The sequence below is a fragment of the Malania oleifera genome, chromosome 3 (genome assembly GCF_029873635.1).
Source record: "Malania oleifera isolate guangnan ecotype guangnan chromosome 3, ASM2987363v1, whole genome shotgun sequence".
Lineage (NCBI taxonomy): Eukaryota > Viridiplantae > Streptophyta > Magnoliopsida > Santalales > Ximeniaceae > Malania > Malania oleifera.
Window position 1 is genome coordinate 6,910,938 of NC_080419.1, and position 25,259 is coordinate 6,936,196.

At 35.7% G+C, this 25,259-nt stretch overlaps 1 protein-coding gene across 2 annotated transcripts in view; it reads right to left on the reverse strand.

The window, feature by feature from the left end:
- Positions 1 to 25,259, reverse strand: part of LOC131152384 (alpha-mannosidase I MNS4) — a 124,139-nt gene that overhangs the window by 74,968 nt on the left and 23,912 nt on the right. For both annotated transcript variants that reach the window (XM_058104235.1, XM_058104236.1), the window contains exons 6-8: positions 21,290 to 21,345; positions 20,860 to 20,932; positions 5,767 to 5,876 (exon numbers count right to left, since the gene is read on the reverse strand). In XM_058104235.1, coding sequence (XP_057960218.1) covers positions 5,767 to 5,876; positions 20,860 to 20,932; positions 21,290 to 21,345 — 239 coding nt within the window. The remainder of the gene's footprint in view (positions 1 to 5,766; positions 5,877 to 20,859; positions 20,933 to 21,289; positions 21,346 to 25,259) is intronic.

Consider the following 25,259-nt stretch of genomic DNA (forward strand, 5'->3'; position numbering starts at 1 on the left):
GTGCTCATAGAGAATGTAAGGGAACTAGCCTTGGAAGTGGGGTGTGCAAAATTGGGTGGCCAATGTCCTAGTTAGAGGTTCCTTTAGGGGGCAATCCTAGAGTCACTAATTTCTGGGATCCGATGGTGGAGAGAGTGTCTAAGTGGTTAGCAGGTGGGAAGGAGCCCTTTTTTCTCTAGGAGGGAGAGTTACTCTAATTTAGGCCGGTCTTTCTAATATTCCGTTGCATTTTCTGTCTACTTTTACAATCCCAATGGGAGTTTCTAGTAAGATTGGGAGAATTATGAGAGATTTTATGTGGTCTAGGGTAGGGGGTTTTAAGGATCACTTACTGAATTGAGAAGTGGTGTGTAGAACTAAGAAAGAGGGTGGTTTGGGTCTTAGAAATTTGGTGTTCAAGAGCACAGCTCTTTTGGCTAAATGGCTTTGGCGGTTCCCATTAGAGGTTTCCTCCTTGTGGCATAAAGTTATCAAAAGTAAATTTGGTCTTGATGGGAATGGGTGAGATACTCATTTAGGTTCTAGATGTTCTTCGGAAAGCCCATGGGAAGCTATTTTCCAGATTTATTCTCTTTAATACAACAACAACAACAAAACCAAGCCTTAAGTCCGACTAGGTGGGGTCAGCTATATGAATCCTTTTCCACCAATTTATGCGATCATGGACCATTTCTTTTGAAAGATTCAGGGCTATTAAATCCTTACTCACAATCTCCTTCCAAGTTATTTTAGTTCTACCCCTACCCCTTCTACTACCCCCCATAATAACTAACTCACTCTTCCTTATTGGCACACAATGTGGCCTATGTTGCAAGTGTCCATACCATCTTCTTCATCCCTCCCTTATCTTATCTTCTATAGGAGCTACACCTAACTTGCCATGAATATGTTCATTCCTTAATTTATCTTTCACTATTATATCACTCATCCATTTAAGCATTCTCATCTCAGCAACTTTTACTTTTTGAATATTTTGTTTCTTCGTCGCCCAACATTCTGATCCATATAGCATAGTTGGTCTTATAGCCGTCCTATAAAACTTCTCTTTTAATTTTAAGGGTATTTTACAATCACAAATCACACTTGAAGCACTTCTCCATTTTACCAAACCTACTTTAACACTATGCATTTCATCATCTTCAATTTCTCCTTCATCTTGCATAATAGATCCAAGGTATCGAAATCTACAAGTGCTATTTATTTTTTCACCATCAAGTTTAACTTTGTCTCCAATATTCCTCCTACCATTACTAAAATTACATTTCATATATGCTGTCTTATTTCTACTTATCCTAAAGCCTCTAGATTTCAAAACTTCTCTCCATAATTCTAACTCAGCCTCTACTCCGCCCCTAGTTTCATCAATTAATACAATATCATTTGCAAACAACATACACCATGGAACCTTGTTGAATTAACTGGAGTTTTCAATCCTATTTTGATGATAACAAAATGAAGGATGCTTTAACATATGATGTTAAGTGATGTGTTTTAGGTAAAAGAACTCTCAAGGTTGATAAATTGAAGCTCAATGTTAATCTAGTGAAAGCGCCTCAGAATATTGAAGGCAATGAATAACAAATGAAGAAGCTTAAGGGCAAGCAAACTCAAAGTCAAAAGTGAACCTCAAAAGGCTGAAGGAGGCTGAAGGATTTAAGAAGACCATAATTAGAAGAACTGTTGTAAGTACTTCAAAACCAAATGTCATTTAGATATGTGAAGCTCTTATAAAAATAAAAGAAACTAAGAAACACTTTGTTTTAAAGAGCTTAAAACATGTTTTTGAAATTAAAGTAACAAAGGTCTTAAAGGAAAGAAAGTGTTCAAAATAAAAATTGAATTTCTGATAAGCAGTGCACCTGACAAATGACTCTGTCTATGGACAGACGACTGGCAAGTTAAAGGGTTTAATAAAAGTATTTTTGGTTTAAATTTTAACTATGATAGATGACTGCCATGTCAATAAAAGTATTTTGGGTTTAAATTTTAACTATGACAGATGACTGCCATGTCATGGCAGACGACTGCCACGTGGAGCAAATTTTAAATCTCAAAGGGAAGCTTCTTTTAAAATTTTGAATTTCAAAATTTAATCAACAATTTAATGTTTTTTCAAAGTTTACCTAATTTGATATGGACAACATCTTTCAAAGTTTTGAATTTCAAAATTTAATCAACAATTTAATGTTTTTTCAAAGTTTACCTAATTTGATATGGACAACATCTTTCAAAATTTTGAATTTCAAAATTTAGTCAACAATTTTAATGTTTTTTCAAAGTTTACCTAATTTGATGTGAATGTTGATCTTTCAAAATTTTGAAATTCAAAATTAAATATTTTTTCAAAGTTTACCTAATTTGATGTGGAAGTTGATCTTTTAAATTGCCTATAAATACCTCTTTGGGTAATGAAAAAATACAATACTTGAAAACACAAGAAAAGAGAGAAATCAGACAAAATTTGAAATTCATCTTGTGCTGAAATTCTTCTGAAGCTCTTCTTTGCTCACATCTTTTGCTGGAGAGGAATTCTACAATTCTGGTAGATTGAAAACATCAAAGTTCGGTTCCGGGTTGCAATTCCATTTCTCTTTTAAACGAACCATTGGTGACTTCTAAAAACTTTAGAGCTTCATATATTCTATTTTGCTTTGGTTTTTTTGAAGTACAATTTACGTTTCAATTTGTACAACCTGCTCTAAATTTTGGGAGTATTTTTTGTACGCAGAATTTATATTATATTCTTGTAGATTGTGACGATTCCAGGTTTGCTGGATCGTTGGCTAGGCGAGGGATTATCGCTTAGAGAGGTGCTACTCTAGCCTTCTAAAGGAGTGTATAAAGGTATTGTTCCACCCGGTAAAGGAACAGGTTTAGTGAATCCTTTGGTAGTTTTGCCAAAGGCGAGGACGTAGGTTGTGTTGAAACCGAACCTCGTAAAATCCTGTGTCTCACTCTCTCTTTCGCTTACTCTTTATTTTCAGCATATTTATATTGCATGGATGGTTTAAATTTGAAATCATATACACTACGTTTATTTGGAAATCAAACAAACTTAAAGTTTAATTTTGATTTGGGTTGCGGAAACCGAAAGGGAGTACGTTGGTTAAACCATACTTTGCGGAAACCATACGGGAGTACGTTACTTGGTTAAAACACCTAAAGAAAATTAACTAAGAGTTTATTTGAATTCTGAATTTTGGGAAGAGTGTGAATGTGTGGTTGTAAATCATATAAAAGAAGCAAATTTATTTTAACAAGCATATCATTCAACTACAAGGCTTGATTCATATTTATAAGACATACATAAACAAACAACCATCCTAATTTCTTACTACTGTATATCTTAATTTTGGTTTGGTTGTTTGCCTTCAAATTGTGTTTGGTTAGTTTGGATAGTGTGGTTAATTGAAAGGTTGATTGGTGATTTACTTGTTTAAGTGCTTGTGTTGTTGATTCTATAAAAGAAACCAAGTTATTGTTTGACAAATTAAACAAACAAGTAAAAGAATTAGATAAACAATAAAAGAAGTTAAGTATTCTTAAAAGGAATTAAAAAGAAAGTTTTTAAATTCCCAATTCACCCCCCTCTTGGGAAGCTATCCTAATTTCAAACCTCATTTTGAATACTCTTATTCGGTTGGTCCATCACTAAAGCAAAAAGATAAATAAGGGCTCAAATCAAATCCTTGATGTACACCTATGGTGATTGGACATTATCTAGTTTCTCCATCAATACCAAATTTGTCATGAGTAAGGGTTGTAACATTTGTTTTTGGAATATGGTTGGGGAATGTTGTTCTGGCTACCTCTTTTCCTCACTTATTCCGTTTGAGCTCAGGGCAAAATGATCCCATTTCTTCTTTTATCATAGATTCGGGCGATCCTTTACCTTCTTGGGATTTTCTTTTTAGGAGAGCCTTGAATGATAGGGAAACTATAGAATCTTCTTTGTTGGTTATGTTGAAGAACTGTAGGGTGTCGTTCGAGGATGATAGTTGTTCTTGGTTGTTAGATTCCCAAGGTGTCTTTTCGTGTAAATCTTTCTTTGATTTCTTGGTTGGTACTAACCATTCCTTTCCACGCTACAAAGTAACCTAGAAGGTCAAAATCCCCCATAAAATCAAAGTGTTTCTTTGGTTGGTTGTGCTTAATGAAATAAATATTAATGACTTGTAGAGGAGGAAATCTTTAAAGGCTTTATCCCCTGATATTTGTATGCTTTGTTGGGATTGTTAAGAATCTGTTTTTCATCTTTTATTGCATTGCAATTTTTCCTAGAAGGTTTGGAATAAGTTAATCATTTTGGATAAAGTTGGGTTTGTCCGAGAACACTAGAGGAATTCTTGGCTATTTCTTTTGTGGGGTTTGCTAGGAGGAAAGAAGGTATTGCTTTATGGAATTGTGCTTTATTTACAGTGTTATAGGGCTTGTGGAAGGAACGTAATCTACGTATTTTTCAAGGAATAAGATCCCATATTGGTTGGTGTGGGAGAAAGTGCCTTTTTACGGCTTCTTCGTTGTGCGTGGTCAATGGAATTTTTAAGGGATGTGTTTGACAAATGTTCAGCGGAAGGCCTGCTGATTTGAGCTTGCTGCTTTTTTGCATTTTCCTTTTTTGTTGTCTTTTGGGGAGACTCAAGTGATAGTAAGGTGCTCAAGCTTATAACCCAAAATTCCAACAACCAATCCTCTATTGCGCAAATAAGATAATAAGGGAAAATACAACAGACAAAATCTCCAAACATATAAACCATAGAACTTGAAATTTCCAATAAATCCTTGTTTGAAATATTGGATTTATGCTATTTATTTTTAACATAATAATTTAAAATTTTGCAAATATTAAGGAACTCCAACTAGCAAACATATCATTTTAAGGGCCGCAAACTCTCAAAAAACTTCATAATCAAAATCAAAAGGTCTAAACAAAGATTGCCATTACCCAATCATAGCCTCGCCCAGTCTTAGAACTGATAGAAGGCACATTTGTTGTATTTGATCCCAACCCACAGTTTTTTTGCATGACAGGGCCATTGGCCACTCCCAAGAGTCCAAGACTCAAACTTCCCCCCTTACAATTGGTACCTCAAGATTACTAACGTTGTAGTATATAATAGACCTTTAAAGGTCCAAAGAAAAATGAATAAACAAAAAATTCTCAAATAAAGCACATTCATAGAAAAAATCAAATATCTCTTGAAAAACATGTTGTTAGGATTCCCAAATCAATTGGGATTATATTTAATGTTATGATTCCCAAATCAATTGGGATTTTTATTTAATGTGTTAAGATTCCAAAATCAATACTTGGATTGGGATATTTTACATTCCTAATAAGAACAAGGTTAGCTACCATATATATATATATATATAACCCTACAGAGTTTTTTCATTCAAGCAATAACATAATTAATAGCCTTTCGCTAATTTGGAGGTGGATCCCCTCGAAGCAATCAACCCTATTTTCCCTTTCTATTTTCCTTCCTTTCTATTTCCCTAATTTCTCTACAATAAAACCCTAGGGTCTTTATCACATGTTCTATGCAGAAGACAGATAACATCTTAATGAAAATTCAAGGGACTGCCAGTGACAAATGTGAACTTTTCACAGCCAAGTAGCAAACATATTTTTCTTTGTTATATATCCCTTATCAAAAGGATGTTAGAGAATATAATGCGTAGTTAATTCACATTTGAATATTAATTACAGAACAATTTAGCAGTATGACCCTTACAATGTTATTATGTTAAATGTACTGTTACCTTCTGTGTCCATTCACCAGTAAATACATTAATATGAGCACCAACAAGGTTAAGATTTGATCGACGAGCCCATAATCCACGCACTGCATTTTTTGCTACTTGCTCATATACTGCACTTTCAAAAAAATGACATCAACATATGAAATAACAAAGCAACAATTCATTCAAATATCAAAGGAGGGAGGAGAAAACTATCAGGTCACAGTGGACAAAACTGTTTGATGTTTTTGGTGAGTTGTCACTTTGTCTAGAATATATGGGAGATTTTATGATGATAAAGCGCTTCATAATAAGTATGGGCATCATAAAAATATAAAGGATACTAGATCTAGTGTTAATATTAGCCATGCTAACCTTTGGAAACTTGTTTCAGGTTTCTCATTTTTCCCCCTTTTGGGAGGAATTTTTTTATTTGGGGATGTGCACTTCATTCAAGTTTTTCCACATCTTTGTTGTTTCTATACTCTTCATCAAGCTCATATGTCTGATATCTCCCCTAAATTGACTCTTCTAGGAATACCTCTTCTAAATGGTTATGTGCACATTTGACTTATAATCCTAATGCTACACCGTTTCATTAGCATTCTTTTACAGCTGAAAGTCCTTTCAGAATCAAAGCTTTTACTTGAACTCCAGTCCTTGAAAGGTAATATAAAGCAAATTATTTCAGGTCTAGTGGGGGAAAAAAAAAACAGCAATTGGTTTGTGCATTCCTTCAGGGGTTTTGGGAAAGTGGAGGAGGAAAAAGCTCTGCAGAGAAGTGCTATGTTTGCAATGAATTGGACAATTTGGTTGGGGCATAATTCTAGAATTAAGGACTCCACTACTCCAATTGATCTGTTCACAGAGGCTGGTGCAGTGTGTTCCTGATGTCACTTGGGTGTTCCATTAATTGTTTATTCGAAGGAGGTTTCTTGGCTAATGGACAAAGTAATTAGAAAGCTACTACGCACTATTTGCTTTGGCTTTCTTGTCATCTCCTATTTTATCCTCTTTTTTGTATCTCGCTTCTTTTTTTTCTCTCTTTTAACAAGAACAAGAATGCAAAAGCATTGTGATATTGCTATTCTTTCATTGTTTTGCATTAAAAGAAATGATAAGTTTTTTTAAGAATTGGTTTACTCAGGTTTGCTTTTGGATAAATTTGCTGGTTTATCTTCATCTTGGGCTTCTTCACTACATATTTTTTACAAGCATCATTTTTATGAGGAAATAATATTATAAAAGCATTGAGGAGATGCAAGCAAAATTACAAGGAGATAAAGTCAATGGCAGCCTGATTATCAACACAAAGTGCTGCCTACTATACCCATAGAAAAATAACCAACTCTTGATCCACTTGTCCTTCACAATATTCAAAGAACTAATGCTTCTTCAGAAGCCCCAATACTCTTTTCCCTCCATACAATCCAAACAATTGTAAGAGTGATTAGTTCAATAGTTTTCTTCCTTTGGGAACTTGATCATGGACTCAATGCCAAAGGTAAGAAAATTTTAGCTCAGGAAATTATAGGCTGAGGTCATTAATTTGGACGAGACCACCTGGAGGCAGAAATTCAGGGCCATATGGCTAAAGGAGGGGGACCAAAACACTAGTTTCTTCCACTGGACAGCAAATGCTCACCAAAGACTTTTTCTAGAATCGAAATAGAGGGGGACGCTTTGAGAGAAGAAGAGGATTTTAAAAAGGGCATTTAGAATTCCTTCAAGGACCTTTAAACTGAATCTGAGGCCTGGAGACCAGCAGTGAGTGGCATCACTTTCAGATCACTTAATCCTACCACAGCAGCGTGGCTTGAAAGGCCCTTTGATGAAGAGGAAATTTACCAAGCTCCTAGGGATTCTTGTGGGTACAAAGTGGTTGACTGTTTCTTCCTTAGCTTTTTACCAAGAAAATTAGAGCCTTCTCAAGCAAAACATACTCAGTATTTTGAGTATTTCTTCAGAACAAGCACTAGGCAGATTTGTGTTCCTTTGTTGCCCTGATTCCTAAGGAAGCTCGGGCTTGCAATATCAAGTAACTACGAGATTCTGTCCAAATTCCTTGCTACAAGGCCTACGATAGCAACCCAGAAGTTATTGGACAGCACCAGCATGCCTTCAAGGCAGGCAAGCAAATCATGGATGCTGCCCCTTATCGCAAATGAAGTTGTGGTTGCCTGTTATAAGGATAGGAAAAGGGGTGTGGTTTGTAAGCTTGACATGGAAAAGGCTTTTAATCATGTTAATTTTCTACTTCATATTATTAGGAAAATGGGTTTTGGGAAGCTGTGGGGAAAATGGATCAAACAATGATATTACTACCTCAAGTTTCTCAATGGTCATCAACAGCTGCCCGTCTGACCTTTTTCATCCTTCTAGGGGATTAAGGCATATGGGGACGAATCTGGGGAAATGAAAAATTATTCCACTAGGGGACAGATCTAGGGGATCTCTCCTTGCTCGACTTTGGGAATGCAAACTGCGAACTTTCCCCATTACCAACCTCAGTCTTCCTCTAGTAGCCAAATTCAAAGAATGGAGTTCGGGATACCAAAATTGAGAAGTTCGAGAAGAAGCTGACTTGCTGGAAAAGGAAATTTTTGTCAAAAGGTAGGAGATTACTCCCATCAAGAGCACCTTGACTAATCTCCTGATCTACTATATGCCCCTCTCTGCTTTAACTTGCTCAATTGCCAAAAGACTTCAAAGAATTTAAAAGGAGATTCCTTTGCAGGAGCTCAAGAGAAGAATTCAAATATCATCTTGCCAATTGGAGAAGTGGTTAAAAAACCTATTTTTCAGATAACAAAAGAATATGTATGACAAAGAGATTACAATCCAGAGAGGACAAGATGTCCTTAAAAGAGAACATAAAAACAAACAAAAATAGTGCCCCCCACCCCCCCCCCCCCCCAAAAAAAAACAAAATGCTACTTAAAAAAACCTCGTTTCAAACCCTTCCCGTTGTAGTTGATAGGGAACTGCAAATTAGCCAACCCCCATGGTCCCTTCCAGCCTTTATTTTTTTACTGCCATTCAGACAGACTTCCTTTCCCTCCAAATCAACAAGCAACACACCCTTCTCATCCACCACATGTTGAAAATGAGACATAAAAGTAGGAGAATAACTTTATCTCATTCTGCTCATTCTTGCCTTTCCCCTCATTTTCTTTGTCTTTCCCAAACCAATATCTCCCTCTTATACAAAAATACTTTTCTTATAAAAAATTTACTCATCTAAAAGTAATATGGGATTACTTATTAAAAATACTTTTTTACATAACTACTTTTTCAGAAAAGTTTTTCTTCCGAAAATACTTATTTTCTTAAAAAAAAAAAAAAAAATAGTTTGGAGAAGCCCATTTTGAATTAAGTACTTATTAAAGCGTAAATCAAACACTACTTATTGATATAAGTACTTATAAAAAGTACTTTTTTTCTGAAAAAGTACATATTTTTTTAGACATTCCAAATGGGGACTGTAGAAAAGGCACACGCAATAAAACGGAATAACCTTATCCAAAGCCTCTTCGTCTGCAAATCTCATCTATAAGTAGCCCTCCATTGTAACCAAAATCACTATCCAAAACATCCCCCTCACCTGACACATCTCCTCATTTCTTTTTCGCCGTAGGGATTTCCTCACTAACCTTCTTTTCTTTTCTTTTTTATGTATTTTCAACCCATTAGAGTCCTTGATGGAAAAAATTCCATTACTACATCTTTCAGAAATTTAATTGGCTTCTCAGCAGCCCTAGACATCCACTCAACAGAACCATCTGCTATATAGTCACTCTTAGGCTTCCAAAGAGTGTAAACCTTTGACTTTGTTGATTGATTGACAATCTGAGGATGTTTTATCCCATCCTGGCCCGCTTTATCATTGCTGGAATTTGCCATTCTGGTTTCCATATGAACCATCATCCTTAGAAACCCCTCTGGTAAGCTCAACACTCTTCAATGCTTCCCTTCCCTAGTCTCTCCGTCCTTTGGATAAAGGCGCATGTAGTTCTTTCGCATTGACCACCCCAGTAAATGAAGAAATCCTGCAGTGCTGTTTCTCTAATCCTTGTTCACTTTGAGCAACGCTAATTCTGCTGCCCCCCATCGCTTTGACACCCATTGCCACACAATCCTCTCCCATGCTTCCAGTGTTCCAAAGAAAAAACTGAGTTTTGAGTTCAAAAGTTCTGTGCTTTCCCCAAGTTCGATGAGCATGGGCTTGAGAAGAAGAGGTTTGGCCTCTACTTTTTTTATAACAAAAGAAGAGATTTCATTGATAAGAGAAGAATTTACAAAAAGGAGAAAAATACTTCTTCAGTCAAAATTTTGCAATAATCTAGAAAAAATAAACAACAACAACAACAAGCCTCAAATCAAACTAGGTGGGGTTGGCCATATGAATCCTTTCCTGCCAATTCACCCAATCAAAGGCAATGTCCTCTACTAGCTTAAGAGCTATTAAGTCCTTCCTCCCTATCTCAATCTAGGTTATTTTAGGTCTACCCCTACCCTTTTTACTATCGAAAACAAATACCGCCTCACTCCTCCTCACAAGTGCGCTGCCTGGCCTACATTTCAAATGCCCCTACCATCTATGCCGCCCCTCCCTTATCTTGTCTTCAACCGGTGCTATGCCTAGTGTAGTGTATATATGTTTGTTCCTTAATTTATCTTATAAAGTTATACCACTCATCCAACTCAACATTTGCATTTCAACAACTTTGACTTTTAGTATATGTTTTTTCTCAATTTCCCAACATTCTTATCCATAAAGCATGGCTGGTCTTATGTCTTACAGAACTTTCTTTTTAATTTTAGGGGTATTCTACAATCACACAACACTCCTGATGCACTCCTCCATTTTACCCATCCTGCTTTAACCCAATGTATTAGATCCTCTTCAATTTCTCCTTCCACTTGCATAATGGTCACAAGGTGTCAAAATCTATTAGTGTTGTTAATTTCTTGATTATCAAGTTTAATCTTTTCTCAAATACTCCTCCTACCATTACTGAACTTACATTTCATATACTTAGTCTTATTTCTACTTGTCCTAAAACCTTTAGACTCTAAAGCAGTTCTCCAAAGTTCTAACTTCTAACTTACATTGCACTATGCTCCTACTTTTATCAATGAAGACAATATCATCTGCAAACAACATACACCAAAGGATCTCGTTTTGGATATCCCTAGTGAGTTCATCCATCACTAAAGTGAAAAGATAAGAGCTTAAAGTAGACCTTCGTGTACACCTATTGTGATTTGGAAATTCTCTAGACTCCCCTCTTACAGTCCTAACACTAGTTGTTGCACTATCATACATATCCTTAAAGACCTCAGTATATCTACTACAAAATCCCTTCTTTCTAAAACCCACCAAAGCACTTCCCTAGGTACTCTATCATAGGCTATCTCAAGGTCAATGAAAACCATATACAAGTCCCTCCCCTCTTCCCTGAATTTTTTTATTAATCTTCTTAAAAAATAAATAGCTTTTGCTGCGAATCTCCCAAGCATAAAACCTAACAGATTCTCTAATGCCTTCATTTCTCATATTATTCTTTGTTCAGTCACCCTTTCCCACATTTTCTTCATGTGACTCATAATCTTTATCCTACAATAGTAATTACAATTTTCAATATCACCATTGTTTTTGTACAAAGGTATTAAAGTGCTTTACTCCACTCCTCTGCCATTTTCTTGGTTTTTAAAGTAGTGTTGACTAGAATAGTTAACCATATACTTCCTTTATCCCATAAACATTTTCAAACTTGAATTGGTATGTTACCCAGACCTATAGATTTTCCACTTCACATCTTTTTTAAACCCGTCTTAACTTCAATAACTCTAATTCTACAACTAAATCTCGTATTTTTAATCTCTTCCTTATCTGTCACTTTTAATTTCAAGCTTTCAATTTGGTTTTCATTAAGCAATTGAATGAAGTATCTCTGCCACCTTGCTTTTATGTCCTCTTCTTCAGTTAAGATGTTATCATTCTCGTCCTTTATACATTTTATATTGCCAAAATCTTTGCATCTTCTCTCTCTAGCTCTAGCAAGTTCACAACTAGTTCCCCTTCCTTATATCTAGTCTAGTATATAAGGTATCATAAGCTCTATGTTTAGCTTCACCAATGACTTTTTTTTTTTTTTTGCCTCTTTATAATTTTTCAAGGTTTTCTATATTTCTACAATTTTTTCATGTTTCATACCAGTTTCTATTTGTCTTTTCGACTTTTTGGACATCTTGATCCCACCACTAGCTTTCTTTATTGCCCGAGTTCCTTCCACTATTTTTCCAAAATCTATTTTGCTATCTTTATAATAGAGTTAAACCATTCTATTCCACAAAGTGTTTGCATCTACCTTAGTCCTTATTGTCCAATCACTCGTTTAATCATTTTATCTTTGAATCTTACTTTTCTCCCTTCAAAATCCACCACATAGTCCTGTTGCGTTGATTTATGTTGCTCTCTCTTCCTTTTTTTAGTGTGTATATATATATATATCTAATGTTAGGACTCTATATTGTGTAGTCAAACTTTCACGTGGAATAACTTTGTAACCCTAAAAAGATAGATGATCCCCCTTCCTAATTAAGAAGAAATATATTTGGCTTTTATTTTGCCCACTTTTTAAAGTTTTTAAGTTTTCCTCTCTTTTTATAAAGTAGGTATTCAATATAACCAAATCGCAAGACAAACAAAAATCTAAAATCATCCCACCGGCCTCATTTATATCTTCATATCCACAACCTCTATGAATTTTCTCATAACCTATATTATCCTTTCATGTGCATCCATTCAAATCAGCTCCTATGAATATCCTCCCAAACCTTGGTATTTGTTGCATAATACTATCCATATCTCAGCAAAATTGCCTTCTAAGGGTTTTAACCTAGTTGGTGACATGCATACTAATGACATTAACTATCTCTAGGCCTAGATCTAACTTAATTTTTATGATCACATCTCCAGTCCTTTTAACATGTACTACATTATCTTTTAAGTTTTTGTCTACAATCATCCCCACTCCATTTTTATGTTTCTCTTTTTCGGTGTACCAAAGTTTAAATCATGTTTTTGTTATTTCTCTAGCTTTATTCCCTACCAATTTCGTCTCTTGAAGGCAGATTAAGTTCATTTTCCTTCTAACATCGTATCCACTATCTCCATGCTTTTGTCTGCAAGTGTCCCTATAATCCACATAGCTAATATGATCCTAATTTCCTATGCTAACTTCTTAACCCTCTCCTGTCTATAAAGACTTGGTCTAGACCACCCTTGTCCATTTTTTGCTGCACCCAAGTGGTATAAGCCCAACGCATTGCTTGTAGAGGCAACCTAGTGAATATTTGGTAAGGATTCATGTTAAAAGAATCTAACAAGTTTTACTCTGGCTGTCAGTTATCCAATAAAAAATAAACGAATAAACAAAAAAACTGGAAAAAAATAATAATAATCAACGCAGAATATTCCTCCATTCTCGCAGAACCTCCGAAAAGCTAACTCCCTTAAAGCAACTGAAGCAAACACACCATAAAGAGGCCAAAGGCAATTTGGCCTCTATTGATTAAATCATTTTGCAAGTGGGCCACTCTCCCCTAGCAAGCCCATGACTTGTTCTCCAACAACTAGGCCAAATCTTTTATTTTTATTTTTCTTTTCATAACATAAGAAAAGATTTCATTGATACAAGGAGAATTTACAAAAAGGTTAAAAAGACTTCTCCAATCAAAAATCTGGAATAATCTACAAAAAAATAAACTAATAAAACAAAAAGCTGGAAAAAAAAATATATTCAAAGTAGAAGATTCTTCCAATCTTGCTGAACCTTCCAAACCGAAAAACTAACTCCCTTAAAGCAACCAAAACCAACACATCATAAAGAGACCAGCTAATGAACCTTCTCCCCTACCAGCTGCCAATTCTATTTTCTCCCTAAAAAGATATGTGCATTACACTTCAACCAAAATCCCCATAACACTGCAAAAATAAAGCAATTCCAAAGTCCAAACCGCTCCTTCCTTCTACTAAACCCCTCAAAATCAATAGACAACAATTACTCCACCAACGCTGGGCAGACCCTAAATACTCCCATCACAGCAGATAATTTATTGCCGACCCCACTTAGTGGGACTAAGGCTTGGTTTTGTTGTTGTTGTTGTTATTCTCCAGGCATAACCAGAGTGTGACATGCCATTTCAGAAGTCAAGTAACATAGCACGCAAACATCTAGAGATAAGGCCTTCAAGGTTCAAAGGTCTCCAGGTCTGCAACAGTTTATTCGTATTAATATGATTAAGCACAATCAGCCATATGAAAGCCTTAATTTTAGGGTGAGCTTTGACCTTCCAAATAAATGAATATAGTGGAAAACAAGAATTGGAACAAGTCAAAAACTCAAAAAATAAGATTTACAAGAATACACCCCGGAATGATCCAAAGCCCCAGACCAAGCATCCCTAGCTGAACAAAGATGACATTTGTTCAATAAGAACAACAACAATGAAAGTTCCAACAACTCTATCATTAAGATATCTTCTGAAATGACCAAAGGACTGCCCCAGTCAACCACAAAAAAGGAAATCAGACTATCTTGCCTTGAGCTCAAACAAAAGAGACGAGCAAAAGATGTGGCTAGAATATAATTCCGCGGCCATGGATCTTTCCAAATTAATTATCCCTAGCCAAATTAATTATAGTATTGATTATCCCAGGTCCAACCCACTCTAGGTCCACCCCTCCTTCAGCTATGCACACATTCATCCCCCTCCTCTCGCAAGCCCTAGCTTTCCTAGTGCCTCCTAAACCACCAGCCACCACACTCCCAAGCTCGCTTAGTTGGTAACTTCCACAACTTCCACAACAACATCCGAAGACCTTCACTGTCTCTGGGGTATCGGGCAGAACCTCCTTCCAACTTTACCGACCTTGATTCCTCAAAGATTGAACCTTGATTTTCCTCATCTCCTCCAACCCTACAAGCTCCAGCAACTCTTGCAGAAATCTACGCAATCCTTCCCCTTCCTTGCCGCAAGGAACGAAGATCATTGACCCCTGCCATTCAATTGTAGACCAAGTTCCAGAAAAGGACCATAATTATTTGAATTAATTGCCACCCCGTAATGAATTTTGAAAATTTCCTATAGCATATGACCTTCTCCACATTCGGTAATAATGGTGGCAAACGTTCACCAACCCATCTTGCAAAAAACAAAGCAATCTGTATCAACTAGCTTAAAAATTGAGATTTCCTCCAATCGAACAAAACCTCCTTGCCCCACCTTTTTTTTTTAACAGCCAAAGAAATATATAAAGAAAGTTACAAAGCTAGGGGAGGACAAGAGATACTCAAAATCCAAAAAAAAATAAAAATAAAAAAATAAAATAAAAAAAAAAAAAAAAAACAAGAAACAAAACAAATCCTAATTAAGAAAACCCCCCTTCCCTTCGTAATTGACAGAGCTTTGAAACCTTTCTAATTCCTGCTGAACTTTATTAGAATTACTTTCAGCTCAATCCAATCGAACTTCATTCCTCCATGATCAACCATCCACAATACCACTCAATCCAAAAGATTTTGAACAGCAACATCCTGTTCACTGATCTTCTCCACAGTAGCAGGTAGTTTCCTGTCCTTACACTGATTACTCAAGCAACACTCTGCTCACTAATCATATCTACAGGAATAGGTAGTACACCATCCTTATGCAGATTACTCGTAAACCAAATTATCCCCCAGATCCCCCTCCTCGAAGATTGAAACATCCTCTAAACCTTCAAGAAAAAGGGCACATAAGAACTATCCCCAACACATCCAATCCTTTGGAACCATAATCCAGATTTTTGAGCATCGCATCCAACAATAAACCACTATCACAAGAAAAATCACTTTCAAAATCACCATCCTTTTGTGAGGTATCCTCTCAAATGTTCATCCTCTGAATTTGATTCACACTTTTCTCCATATCAACCATAGAGAAATTTTAAGATTCCTCAACACATAAATTCCCATCATCTACTTTCAAAAAATTTGCCTCCCCACAAGTTTGAATTCATAGAATTGTTTACAACCCTAGATTTTTCTTATCTTTCCCCTCCTTCCTCACTGATTGGTGTTTGTAAACATTCATAACCATAGCCTACTCACATTCATTTCTATTCTATAAATCCCGTGAGTACTTACCTCTTAACCCAAACCATTAATAAGAATCTCCTCAATCTGTTCTCCACTTAATTGAATTTCCTGTTTCACCTGAGAGATTTCCCTCCTTAGCATCTCCTGCAAATTCTCCCTTCTCAGACCAACAACCCCACTGCCATCACACCTATCCCTAAAACTTTCTTGGGTTCCTCTACTACTTAAATTGCCCCTAAAAGAAACTCCTTGGCCTTCATTATAATTCTGATCACGCACCTGGGCTTTAGAGACATCATTTAAAATATGGGCCTGATCATTCATCTGGCATTTTCAAAAAGACAGAGCCCTCCTCTTTTTTCCCAAAGTAACTGTTGATGTCCATCTCTTTAAGCAATGGACCTGTTCAAAGGCTTCGCCCATCTTCGATAATAAAGGGGCTCCTCATTTTTCAAGTAATTGGCCCAAATCTAAAACAGCCATATGCTCCCCAGCACAATCTGCAATGTCTCATCGTCCCCAAGAGAAACTCTAGCCGCCTCTACTGCTTTTGCAACTCTAGCTGTAACCTATAGCTGCCTTGACAATGGTAGTCACCATCTCCAAACCAAAAACTAATGACTTCCAGGGCAGATTCTTTTGATTGCAGCTCAACTCCACAACAAGAGCAGATCAGAGGCATTCGTAAATTTGAACATAAAAGCTCCATTTGCAAGTGAAAAGATGTCAACCGCACCTACTTTTTTCCATATCCTCTCAACAATGTTCTTGACATAGGAATAAGCTGGGGTTTTACCAATAAATCTGCCAATTAAAGCTTCACTCCATTTTTCAGTTCCTATTTTGAAGATTTCTTCCGAAGGGCATGCTTTAATTCTCCCATTAGAATTGACAGGTTTGTAGTATTGCAGATCATTATCCCTTGATTTTTCAAATAAGCTTTTCCATAAGGACACTTTAGATTTACCTTTATCCTGAGTCTTTCCTTTCTTGTGATTTCTGTATCTCCTGCAGATTGATTCCAACAGATTTGCTTATATCCTCGAATGATTTTCCAAGAGCTTGTTCCATTTCTGCAGCTTTGCCTTCTGCAACTTGCCTTTCTTGTGATTCTGCACCTTCCGCAGATTCATACCAGGAGATTTGCTAACTCTTTCAGTCAATTCCCAAAATCTTGCATCATACCAATCACTAATTTGAGATTGAAATATTACTCCAAGTTCAGATTGGGGAGAATCAAGAACTAGCGCATTTTAGCAAGTACGCCAAGAGAGTTTGAACTTCCCACCCCCAACAAGTCCGCCTCTAACTTCAAAGAGAAAAGAGACTTGTGCAATTTCAAGGCTATTAAATCCTTACTCACTATCCTATTCCAAGTTATTTTAGGTCTACCCATATCCCTTCCACTGTCCATCATAGTAACTTGCTCACTCTGCAGTGGTGCGCTATTTGGCATACGTTGCTGATATCCAAAAGATCCTTATCTTGTCTTCTATAAGAGTTATGCCAAACTTACTGCAAATATGTTTGTTCCTTAATTTATGTTTAACATTATACCACCCATCTGCCCTAGTGTTGTCATCTTAGCAACTTTTACTTTTTGGATATGTCGTTTCTTAGTTGCCCAACATTTTAATCCATATAGCTTAGCTGGTCTCATAGATGTCCTAAAAAACTTTCCTTTCAGTTTTAAGGGTATTCACGATCACACAACATGCCCAAAACACTTCTCCATTTTACCCATCTTGCTTTAACTCAATGTATTACATCCTTTTAATTTCCCCTTCAACTTGCACAATAGATCCAAGATATTGAAACCTACTAGAGCTATTAAGTTCTTGACCATCAAGTCTAATATTTTCTCTAATATTCCTTCTACAATGACTGAAATTAAATTTCATATATTTTGTCATATTTCAACTTATCCTAAAAACTATAGATTTTAAAGCCTCTCTTGATAATTCTAAATTGCATTCTACTCCGCCCCTTGTCTCATCAATCAAGGCAATATCATCTGCAAAAAACATACATAATGGAATCTCGCTTTGGATACTCCAAGTAAGTTCATCCATCACTAGTGCAGAATGAAAAGGTCCAAAAGCAAATCCTTCATATACACCTATTGTGATTGTTGATTTTCTAGATTCTCCACCTACAATCCTAACACTAATCACTGCTCTATCGACATATCCTTAATGACATCAAGTATACCTGCTACATACACCTTTTTTCTTCTAGAACCCACCACAGAAATTCCCTAGGTACCATAGCATAAGCTTTCTCTAAGTCAATAAAAACCATATGCAAGTCTCACTTCTTTTTCCTAAATTTTTCCATTAATCTTCTTAAAAGATATGTAACTTCTATAGTATATCTCCCTAGATAAAACCAAATTGATTTTCTGAAGCCTTGTCTCTAACCTTAATCTTTGTTCAATTACTCATTCCCAGTTTCATTGTATGGTTCGTGAGTTTAATTCAACGATAGTTGTTACAATTTTTGAATACCTTTCTTAGACAGTCATTAAAGTGCTTTTCCGCCATCCATCTGTCATTTTCTTAGTTTTTATATTTGTGTTAAATAAACTTCCAAACTTTACTTGGGATGTCATCTAGTCCAATAGCTTTTCCATCTTTCACCTTTTAAGGCAAACTTAACTTCATTAACTCTAATTTAGCAAATAAATCTCATATTTTTAGTCTATCTCATTTGTCAATTCTAAGTTATAGCCTTCTACGTGGTTTTTACCAAATAGCTTATCAAAGTAACTTCGCCATCTTTCTTTATGTCTTCTTCCTTAACCAAGGCAATATCATCCTTATTTTTTATACATTTTACATTATCCAAGATGTTGCTCTTTCTTTCTCTAGCTCTAGCAAGTTTAAATGTCTTTTCCGCCTTCTATTGTATCCAATCTAGCATATAGTTTATTTTATGATCTATGTTTAGCTTCACTAACGACTTTTTTTATCTTTCCTTATCTCTTTACACTTTTAAAATTTTTCCATGTTTCTACATTTTGCCATGTTTTATACCTTTTGACATCTTGATCCCACCACCAACTTTCTTTACTATCTGAGAATCTTTCTCGAGATTCATCTAAAATCTATTTTTCTATCTTTTTAATAGAGCTAGCCATCCTACTTCAAAGAGTGTTTACGTATACACTATCCCCTATTGTCCAATCACCATCTTTGATCATTTTATCTTTAAATTTTATGGTAAAATATATTGACCTCCTTGAGGTTTGGCAAAAAGACATGGATGTTCCTTGAGGTTTCAAAAATCCCAAGGACCTCCATCGAAGTTTCAAAAATTGCAAAAATCTCCCCTGAGGTTTGTCAAAATGACATTAAACTCCCCTTACATTCGGCAAAAAGACAAGCTTTTTAGGGAGTATAAGCGCCCCAAAAATAAAATGTCAAGGGAGGTTTCTAGGATGTTTGAAATCTCAAGAAAGGTCAATGGAATTTTAAAGCCTCGGGAGAGGTCCGTGTCTTTTTTGTCAAATCTCAGGGGAGGTCAGTGTCACCACCTAGTTCTTGCATTGATTTATACTACCCTTTTTCTTTCATTTTAAATACATATACTAACACTAAAACTCTATATTGTGTAGTTAAGCTGTCACCTGGGATAACTTTACAATCATTGCATGATAAATGATCTAACCTACTAGTTAAGGGGAAAAAAACCCTATTTGACTATTATTTTGTGACTTTTGTCCATTGTTGAAGGTTACTATGTGTTCTTTTCTCTTCTTATAGCAAGTATTCATTGTAATAAGATCATGACATGTCAAACTCTAAGGTTATATCCCCAAACTCATTTTTATCTCCATATCCATGTCATCCAAGTATCCTCTCATAACCTTTATTATCCTTTTCAATGTATCCATTCAAAGCAGCCCTTAATATTTTCTCAATCCCTAATATCCTTGTATAAAGTACCATATCTTCGCAAAATTGTCTTATAAGGCTTTCTTCAAGCCTATTTGAGGAGCATAAGAATTAACAACATTTATTATCTCTTGGCCTAAAACCATCTTGAGTTTTATGATTTTGTCCCCTACTCTTTTAACATCTACAACACTTATCTTTTAAGTCTTTGTCTACAATGATACCTACTCCATTCTCATGTTTTTCCTTTTCAATGTACCAAAGTATAAATCCTAATTTTTTTCCCATTTCTATAACTTGCTGCCCCATCCACTTAGTTTCTTGAAGGCAGATTACATTAATTTCTCCTCTAATCATTGTGCCACTATCTCCATGCTTTTACTCATAACTGTCCTCATATTCAAAGTTGCTAATCGAACCCTAGTGTCCTAATCATTGTGTAATTTAGAAACAACATTATAAATTACATATTACTAATTATGCAAAGAAGAGAAATGCTTAAACCATTAAAATGATCATCAAGAATTATAAAAATTATTATTTAACATTTATTCATCACCTAAACAACTATTAAATTTAATATCCAATCATTCGTGGCGATATCATCTAAGTCATGATTTATTCAAACTACTCCGGACCATTTTGAAATATGTAACATGGGCTCATATGGTTTTTCAAAATATATATCTAAAAAAATCACTGCCTTAGTAAGCAGATTCTAAATGGCACTAGTTATAAACTAGATTTTGATGCAAATTTTGCTGAAAGGATAAAAAAGAAGAAAAGGAGCTACATTACAGGTTCATGTTTGCAAAAGGGCTCAAATCGTTCTTTTTTTCCAGATTTCTTCAAATGAAAATTTCCAAAATATCTTCTCAAAATTTCCAAAATTCCTGAATTTTTCCAGAAAAAATGCAAAACAGAAAGTGAAAGAATTAATTTCATTCCACCCAAAATCTGAAATTTTGTCAAGTGTGCCTAAATTTAATATCTTGGACTTGAGAGTTGAAACACATGCAAGATGCAAAGGTCAAACATGCTGGCTTCATATAAAATATAGCCATACTTACTGGGATTATTTGTTAGGTGGCTAAGCACCCCAAATTCTAGGGTCAAAGTCCCACCACCAGCCGTTGATGTTATCTAAACAAACCAAAATTGCGACTTTAGAACCATACTTAAGTAGAACATGAGGTTAAGAAAATCAAAATAAAAGAAATATTATTCATCCAAAAAGAGAGTCATAAACAGCATATGCCAAATCATTATCGTTGATCTACATATCTACTCATTGATTATCAGCAAATAACATTAACCAACGAGCAACAGAAGATCTTCAGGAATTTTATAAATTGCCATGATGCACAAAACGTAACTAGCATGATAGACCATGGCACAAATAAACCTACAAGGTGATTAACATGTGGGTGCATTAGTGAACACTTTAATATAAAACAAACTTGCACTTTAAGAGGGAGAGAAAATACAGAGAGGCTTTGCCTTGCTTTCATTTTCATCAACTCCATGCAAAAGATTGACAGATCCAAATGGAATTCCTGCAATCCATCACCCATCAGAGCTTCAAAGGATCAAAATAGGACATTTAAAGATTCAAATGATCGCATTTAATCTCACAACACTACTAAACATACATGCATTTCAAATGGAACCTAGAAACAGAGTTTGCTGTCTAAATCATTCTCCATTATATCAAGTAAACATCACAAGGAAGAAATAAGAATAGAAACATTTTAGCCTATAAAACAACTATCGATTTTATGAATCAAGAGCACGAATGGGAATGTTAGCTGTCCAATACCTCCGTTGCCTTCCATGCTAATTTACAAACCTCCAGAACAGTTAAGTTTCCATATGAAAACCAGGTCATTAAGAATCCATTCCATGCCAAGTCCCACACTAGGCAACTCAGGCCTACTTCTGTAGCCATGGTTTCAAATAACGGTTACGTAACGCCATTATGTAACTTTTTTTGGGTTCCCACTAACACACCGCAAAATAGGTAGGAAGAAAAATAGCACCCGTACTGCCATTACAGACTGCAACTGTTACGAAAAGGACTGCTACAACCGTTACGTAACTGCTATAAGACTGTTATGGCAAAAAAAAAAAATTTCTATTTTTACTTTTTCTTCTCACTTTTGTTTTTTCCCCTCTTTCATAAATCATTAGCAATATACAATGAGGAGAAAGGGGAGAAAAGATTACGATGAGGATGATAATGATACTAAATTGAATACCTTTTTCAAATACTCAAAAGAGATGCATTAATTAACAATTTGATAATACTAATTTGTTAAGAAAATGTTTTATTTTGATAATATTAGCAATTTGATATTCATGTTCTATATTTTTCAATTTCAACCTTCTTTTCTTTTCTAGTTATTTTATATTTGTCTTGTTCGTATGTCTTGTGTGTTTAATAGATTAATAGAGTATATAATGTATTTTGTTTTATTAATTAATTTATCACATATAAGGAATTGAAAAAGTATAAATACACACACACATACATAATTTTCTGTCCATGGTGGTTTGAAACAAATGTAAATTTCTTGCCCTTACCAAACAACTTAGTTAGTTGAACCAAAGGATCCAAAATACACTAAAACTCTTACTAAGAAAGGTTAAAACGTTAAAACATGCAAACACTAATATGCATAAGGTTGCGTGTGCTTGAAAAAAATTCACAGCCATCACACCCGCTTCCCGTTATGTAACATCCACTACTCCCGCTTCCCTCTACACCTGTTACTGTTACGTTATGCTACCTACTACCGCAATTTATTACCATGTCTGTAGCTACAAATACTAGCATTTGAAGAACATATGCTTCACTTCATTCTATGCCTACTGACATGCACAACTGCCATCTGTCAATTAGAATATGTTTAGTCCAAAATTCCACACAAAATAATTATGTGCAACCAAGGTCCCAAAACTTCAATAAGTAGAACCATTAAAAAGAAGTCAAACATGTAAAATACGCCTCCAAATGAATTTAAATGACAAATAATAAAAAATACATGCAGTAAAATTCACCTTACAACAACTTACATATAATATCATTCTTATGTATGGTGATGCAGGGATGCTACACCAGTGAAGCATAGTTAAAATTGTTAGTTGCTATAATATTTATTAGTAGTTGTCATCTTGGTGTCATTATTGTAATTTATGGTCTAGTCAATGTGCCATTACCCAAGTGCAACTTTATTTACCAAGTTCATTTATGAGTCAAGTTCCAAAGTTCATTTATAAGGTCTTTTGAGTCCAGAAAATCAAACCAGCCATACTCAAGAATAGTCATTTTCCTAGGCACATTTAATGTGCAAGGCTGCCATGCACTTATATTCATCTTAGTCCAGATAACCTAAGCAGCAGTGCAGAATTTCCCCTTTCCATTTTGGTTATCAATTCTGATCTGTTCAGAATTTTCTTGAGAACTTGCACGTGTGGATGAGGATTCACCCAGTGGCTCCTTTCCGTAGCCTACACCTCTGCATCTCCACGCGATAAGATCTGTTTTTGCTGCTATATATCCCTGTAATTATCCCAAATCCGTCAGATTTTGAATCTGACAGATCTTACAGTGCACCACACACTGCATCAAATTGGTACCAGAGCAGCTCCTTCCTTGGGTTGGTTCGTGTTTTTTATTTTTATAGCAAAAGAAAATTTTCATAATAGGAGAGTTACATGAGGGGAATGAGACATCTCCCTGGAAAGGCCTAAAACAATCCAGAAAAAAAACTACCAACCAAAAAATAACAAAAAAGAGAATATCAACAAGCCAACAGGTTCCTCCAATCTCTTTGTAACTCCTGGAGTCTAATTCCTCTGAAAAATCCCAAACCAATGCACTATTGAGGCCAAATACTGAATTTTATCCCAAACCAGCACCCAATTTAATTTCTTCCCAGTGAAAATCAGTGCATTAAACTCCAACCATAACCCCCATAAAACTGCAAGTATGCCACACTTCCATAGAACTGCCCTTTCCTTCCTTCTTCCAAAGCCTGCAAAAGAAATAGCTTACAACTCTCCCACCAGAGGACATACCCAGCTTTCTCCTGAAATACTGAAAAGCTTATTCCAAATCCTCCAAGAAAATTCACAGGGCAAAAGAAGATGAGAAGCTGTCTCCAAGTTCTAGTATCAGAGCACACATACATCAGGACAGAGAACCTTCAAAGGTCTCCTGATTTGCAGCAAGTTATTAGTATTATTTTATTAAGCATAACCAACCATGTGAAAGCCTTAATTTTCAGGGGAGCCTTGGCCTTCCAAATGAAATGATAGAGTGGGAAAGAATAATTGGAATTAGTCAAGAATTCAAAAAAAGATTGGCAAGAGTTGGTTTGTGTTGCTTGCCGTTTGTTGCTTCATTTGAGATTTTAAACCTCTATTGCCCTTCACATACCCCATTTTTTATTCCTTTTCTGCCTTAAAACCGAGTCCATTGTTTTTGTTTCTTGGACCTCCCTTCTGATATTTTGCACGCTTCAATCGTTAAATATGACTGCCCATCCATATTTCAATTTTCAAAGATAAATTATTCTGGATGTTAAGGAAACATTTGACTATTTTATTGAGATCGAAGACCCTGGTTGATAGTATGGGTCGTATGGCAGTAGCAACCTCTAAAGAAGAGCAAAGGACAGATTGTGAAAATATTCAAATGAAAGGCGACCGGCTGCAGCAATGGCAATTGCAAAAATCTTCTTCCCGAAGTGGTGGAAAAATTGAAGCTTGTGGGACACAGCAGCCGTATCACATTGTTTGGTTCAATAAAGCGAAGGAAGTAATCGCAACAACAAGGTGTATGATCAATTTTTAAATTAGAATCTTTACAGAGTCTGTTTGGTGTGATGTGTGCCATTGGACACATGTCATATTCTACTTGGTTGTCCTTGGCAAAATGATAACTCATGTCCATGATGAGCAGGCCAATACCTACTCTTTTTTATGTCAAAAATGATGACAACAAGAAGCAGCTAGGTTTAAAGCCTATGAAAGATGTTTATGTGACAAAAGAGGAGGAAATGCAGGCCAGCAGTTTTGATAAAAGAAAACATGTCACTGAAAATGAAAAGGGCTTAATGAAGCTACCTGATGCTCCCTCAATGGAAAATCACGTTATGTTAGATGACGCTTTTGGCCCATTTACTTTCCCATTCCATGAATGGTTGGCACAACAAGGCGGCTTCAATGGTCAGCAGATGGTACAAAAAATTGACAAAGTAGATGCTGCTACCAAAGCCAAATTAAGAGTGAGAGAACAACAAAAAGAAGCATTGGAGACCCAGAATGCTGCAAATGTGCAATATGTTCAACAAGCTCAAGGGGAATCTGCAAATGCAAGCCAAAAAGAATCTGTCGATCACTATTGCAAGTTTAAAAAGGATCAAGTGAGGTAAATCTCTAGAATGATTACCTACAAGGAAGATGT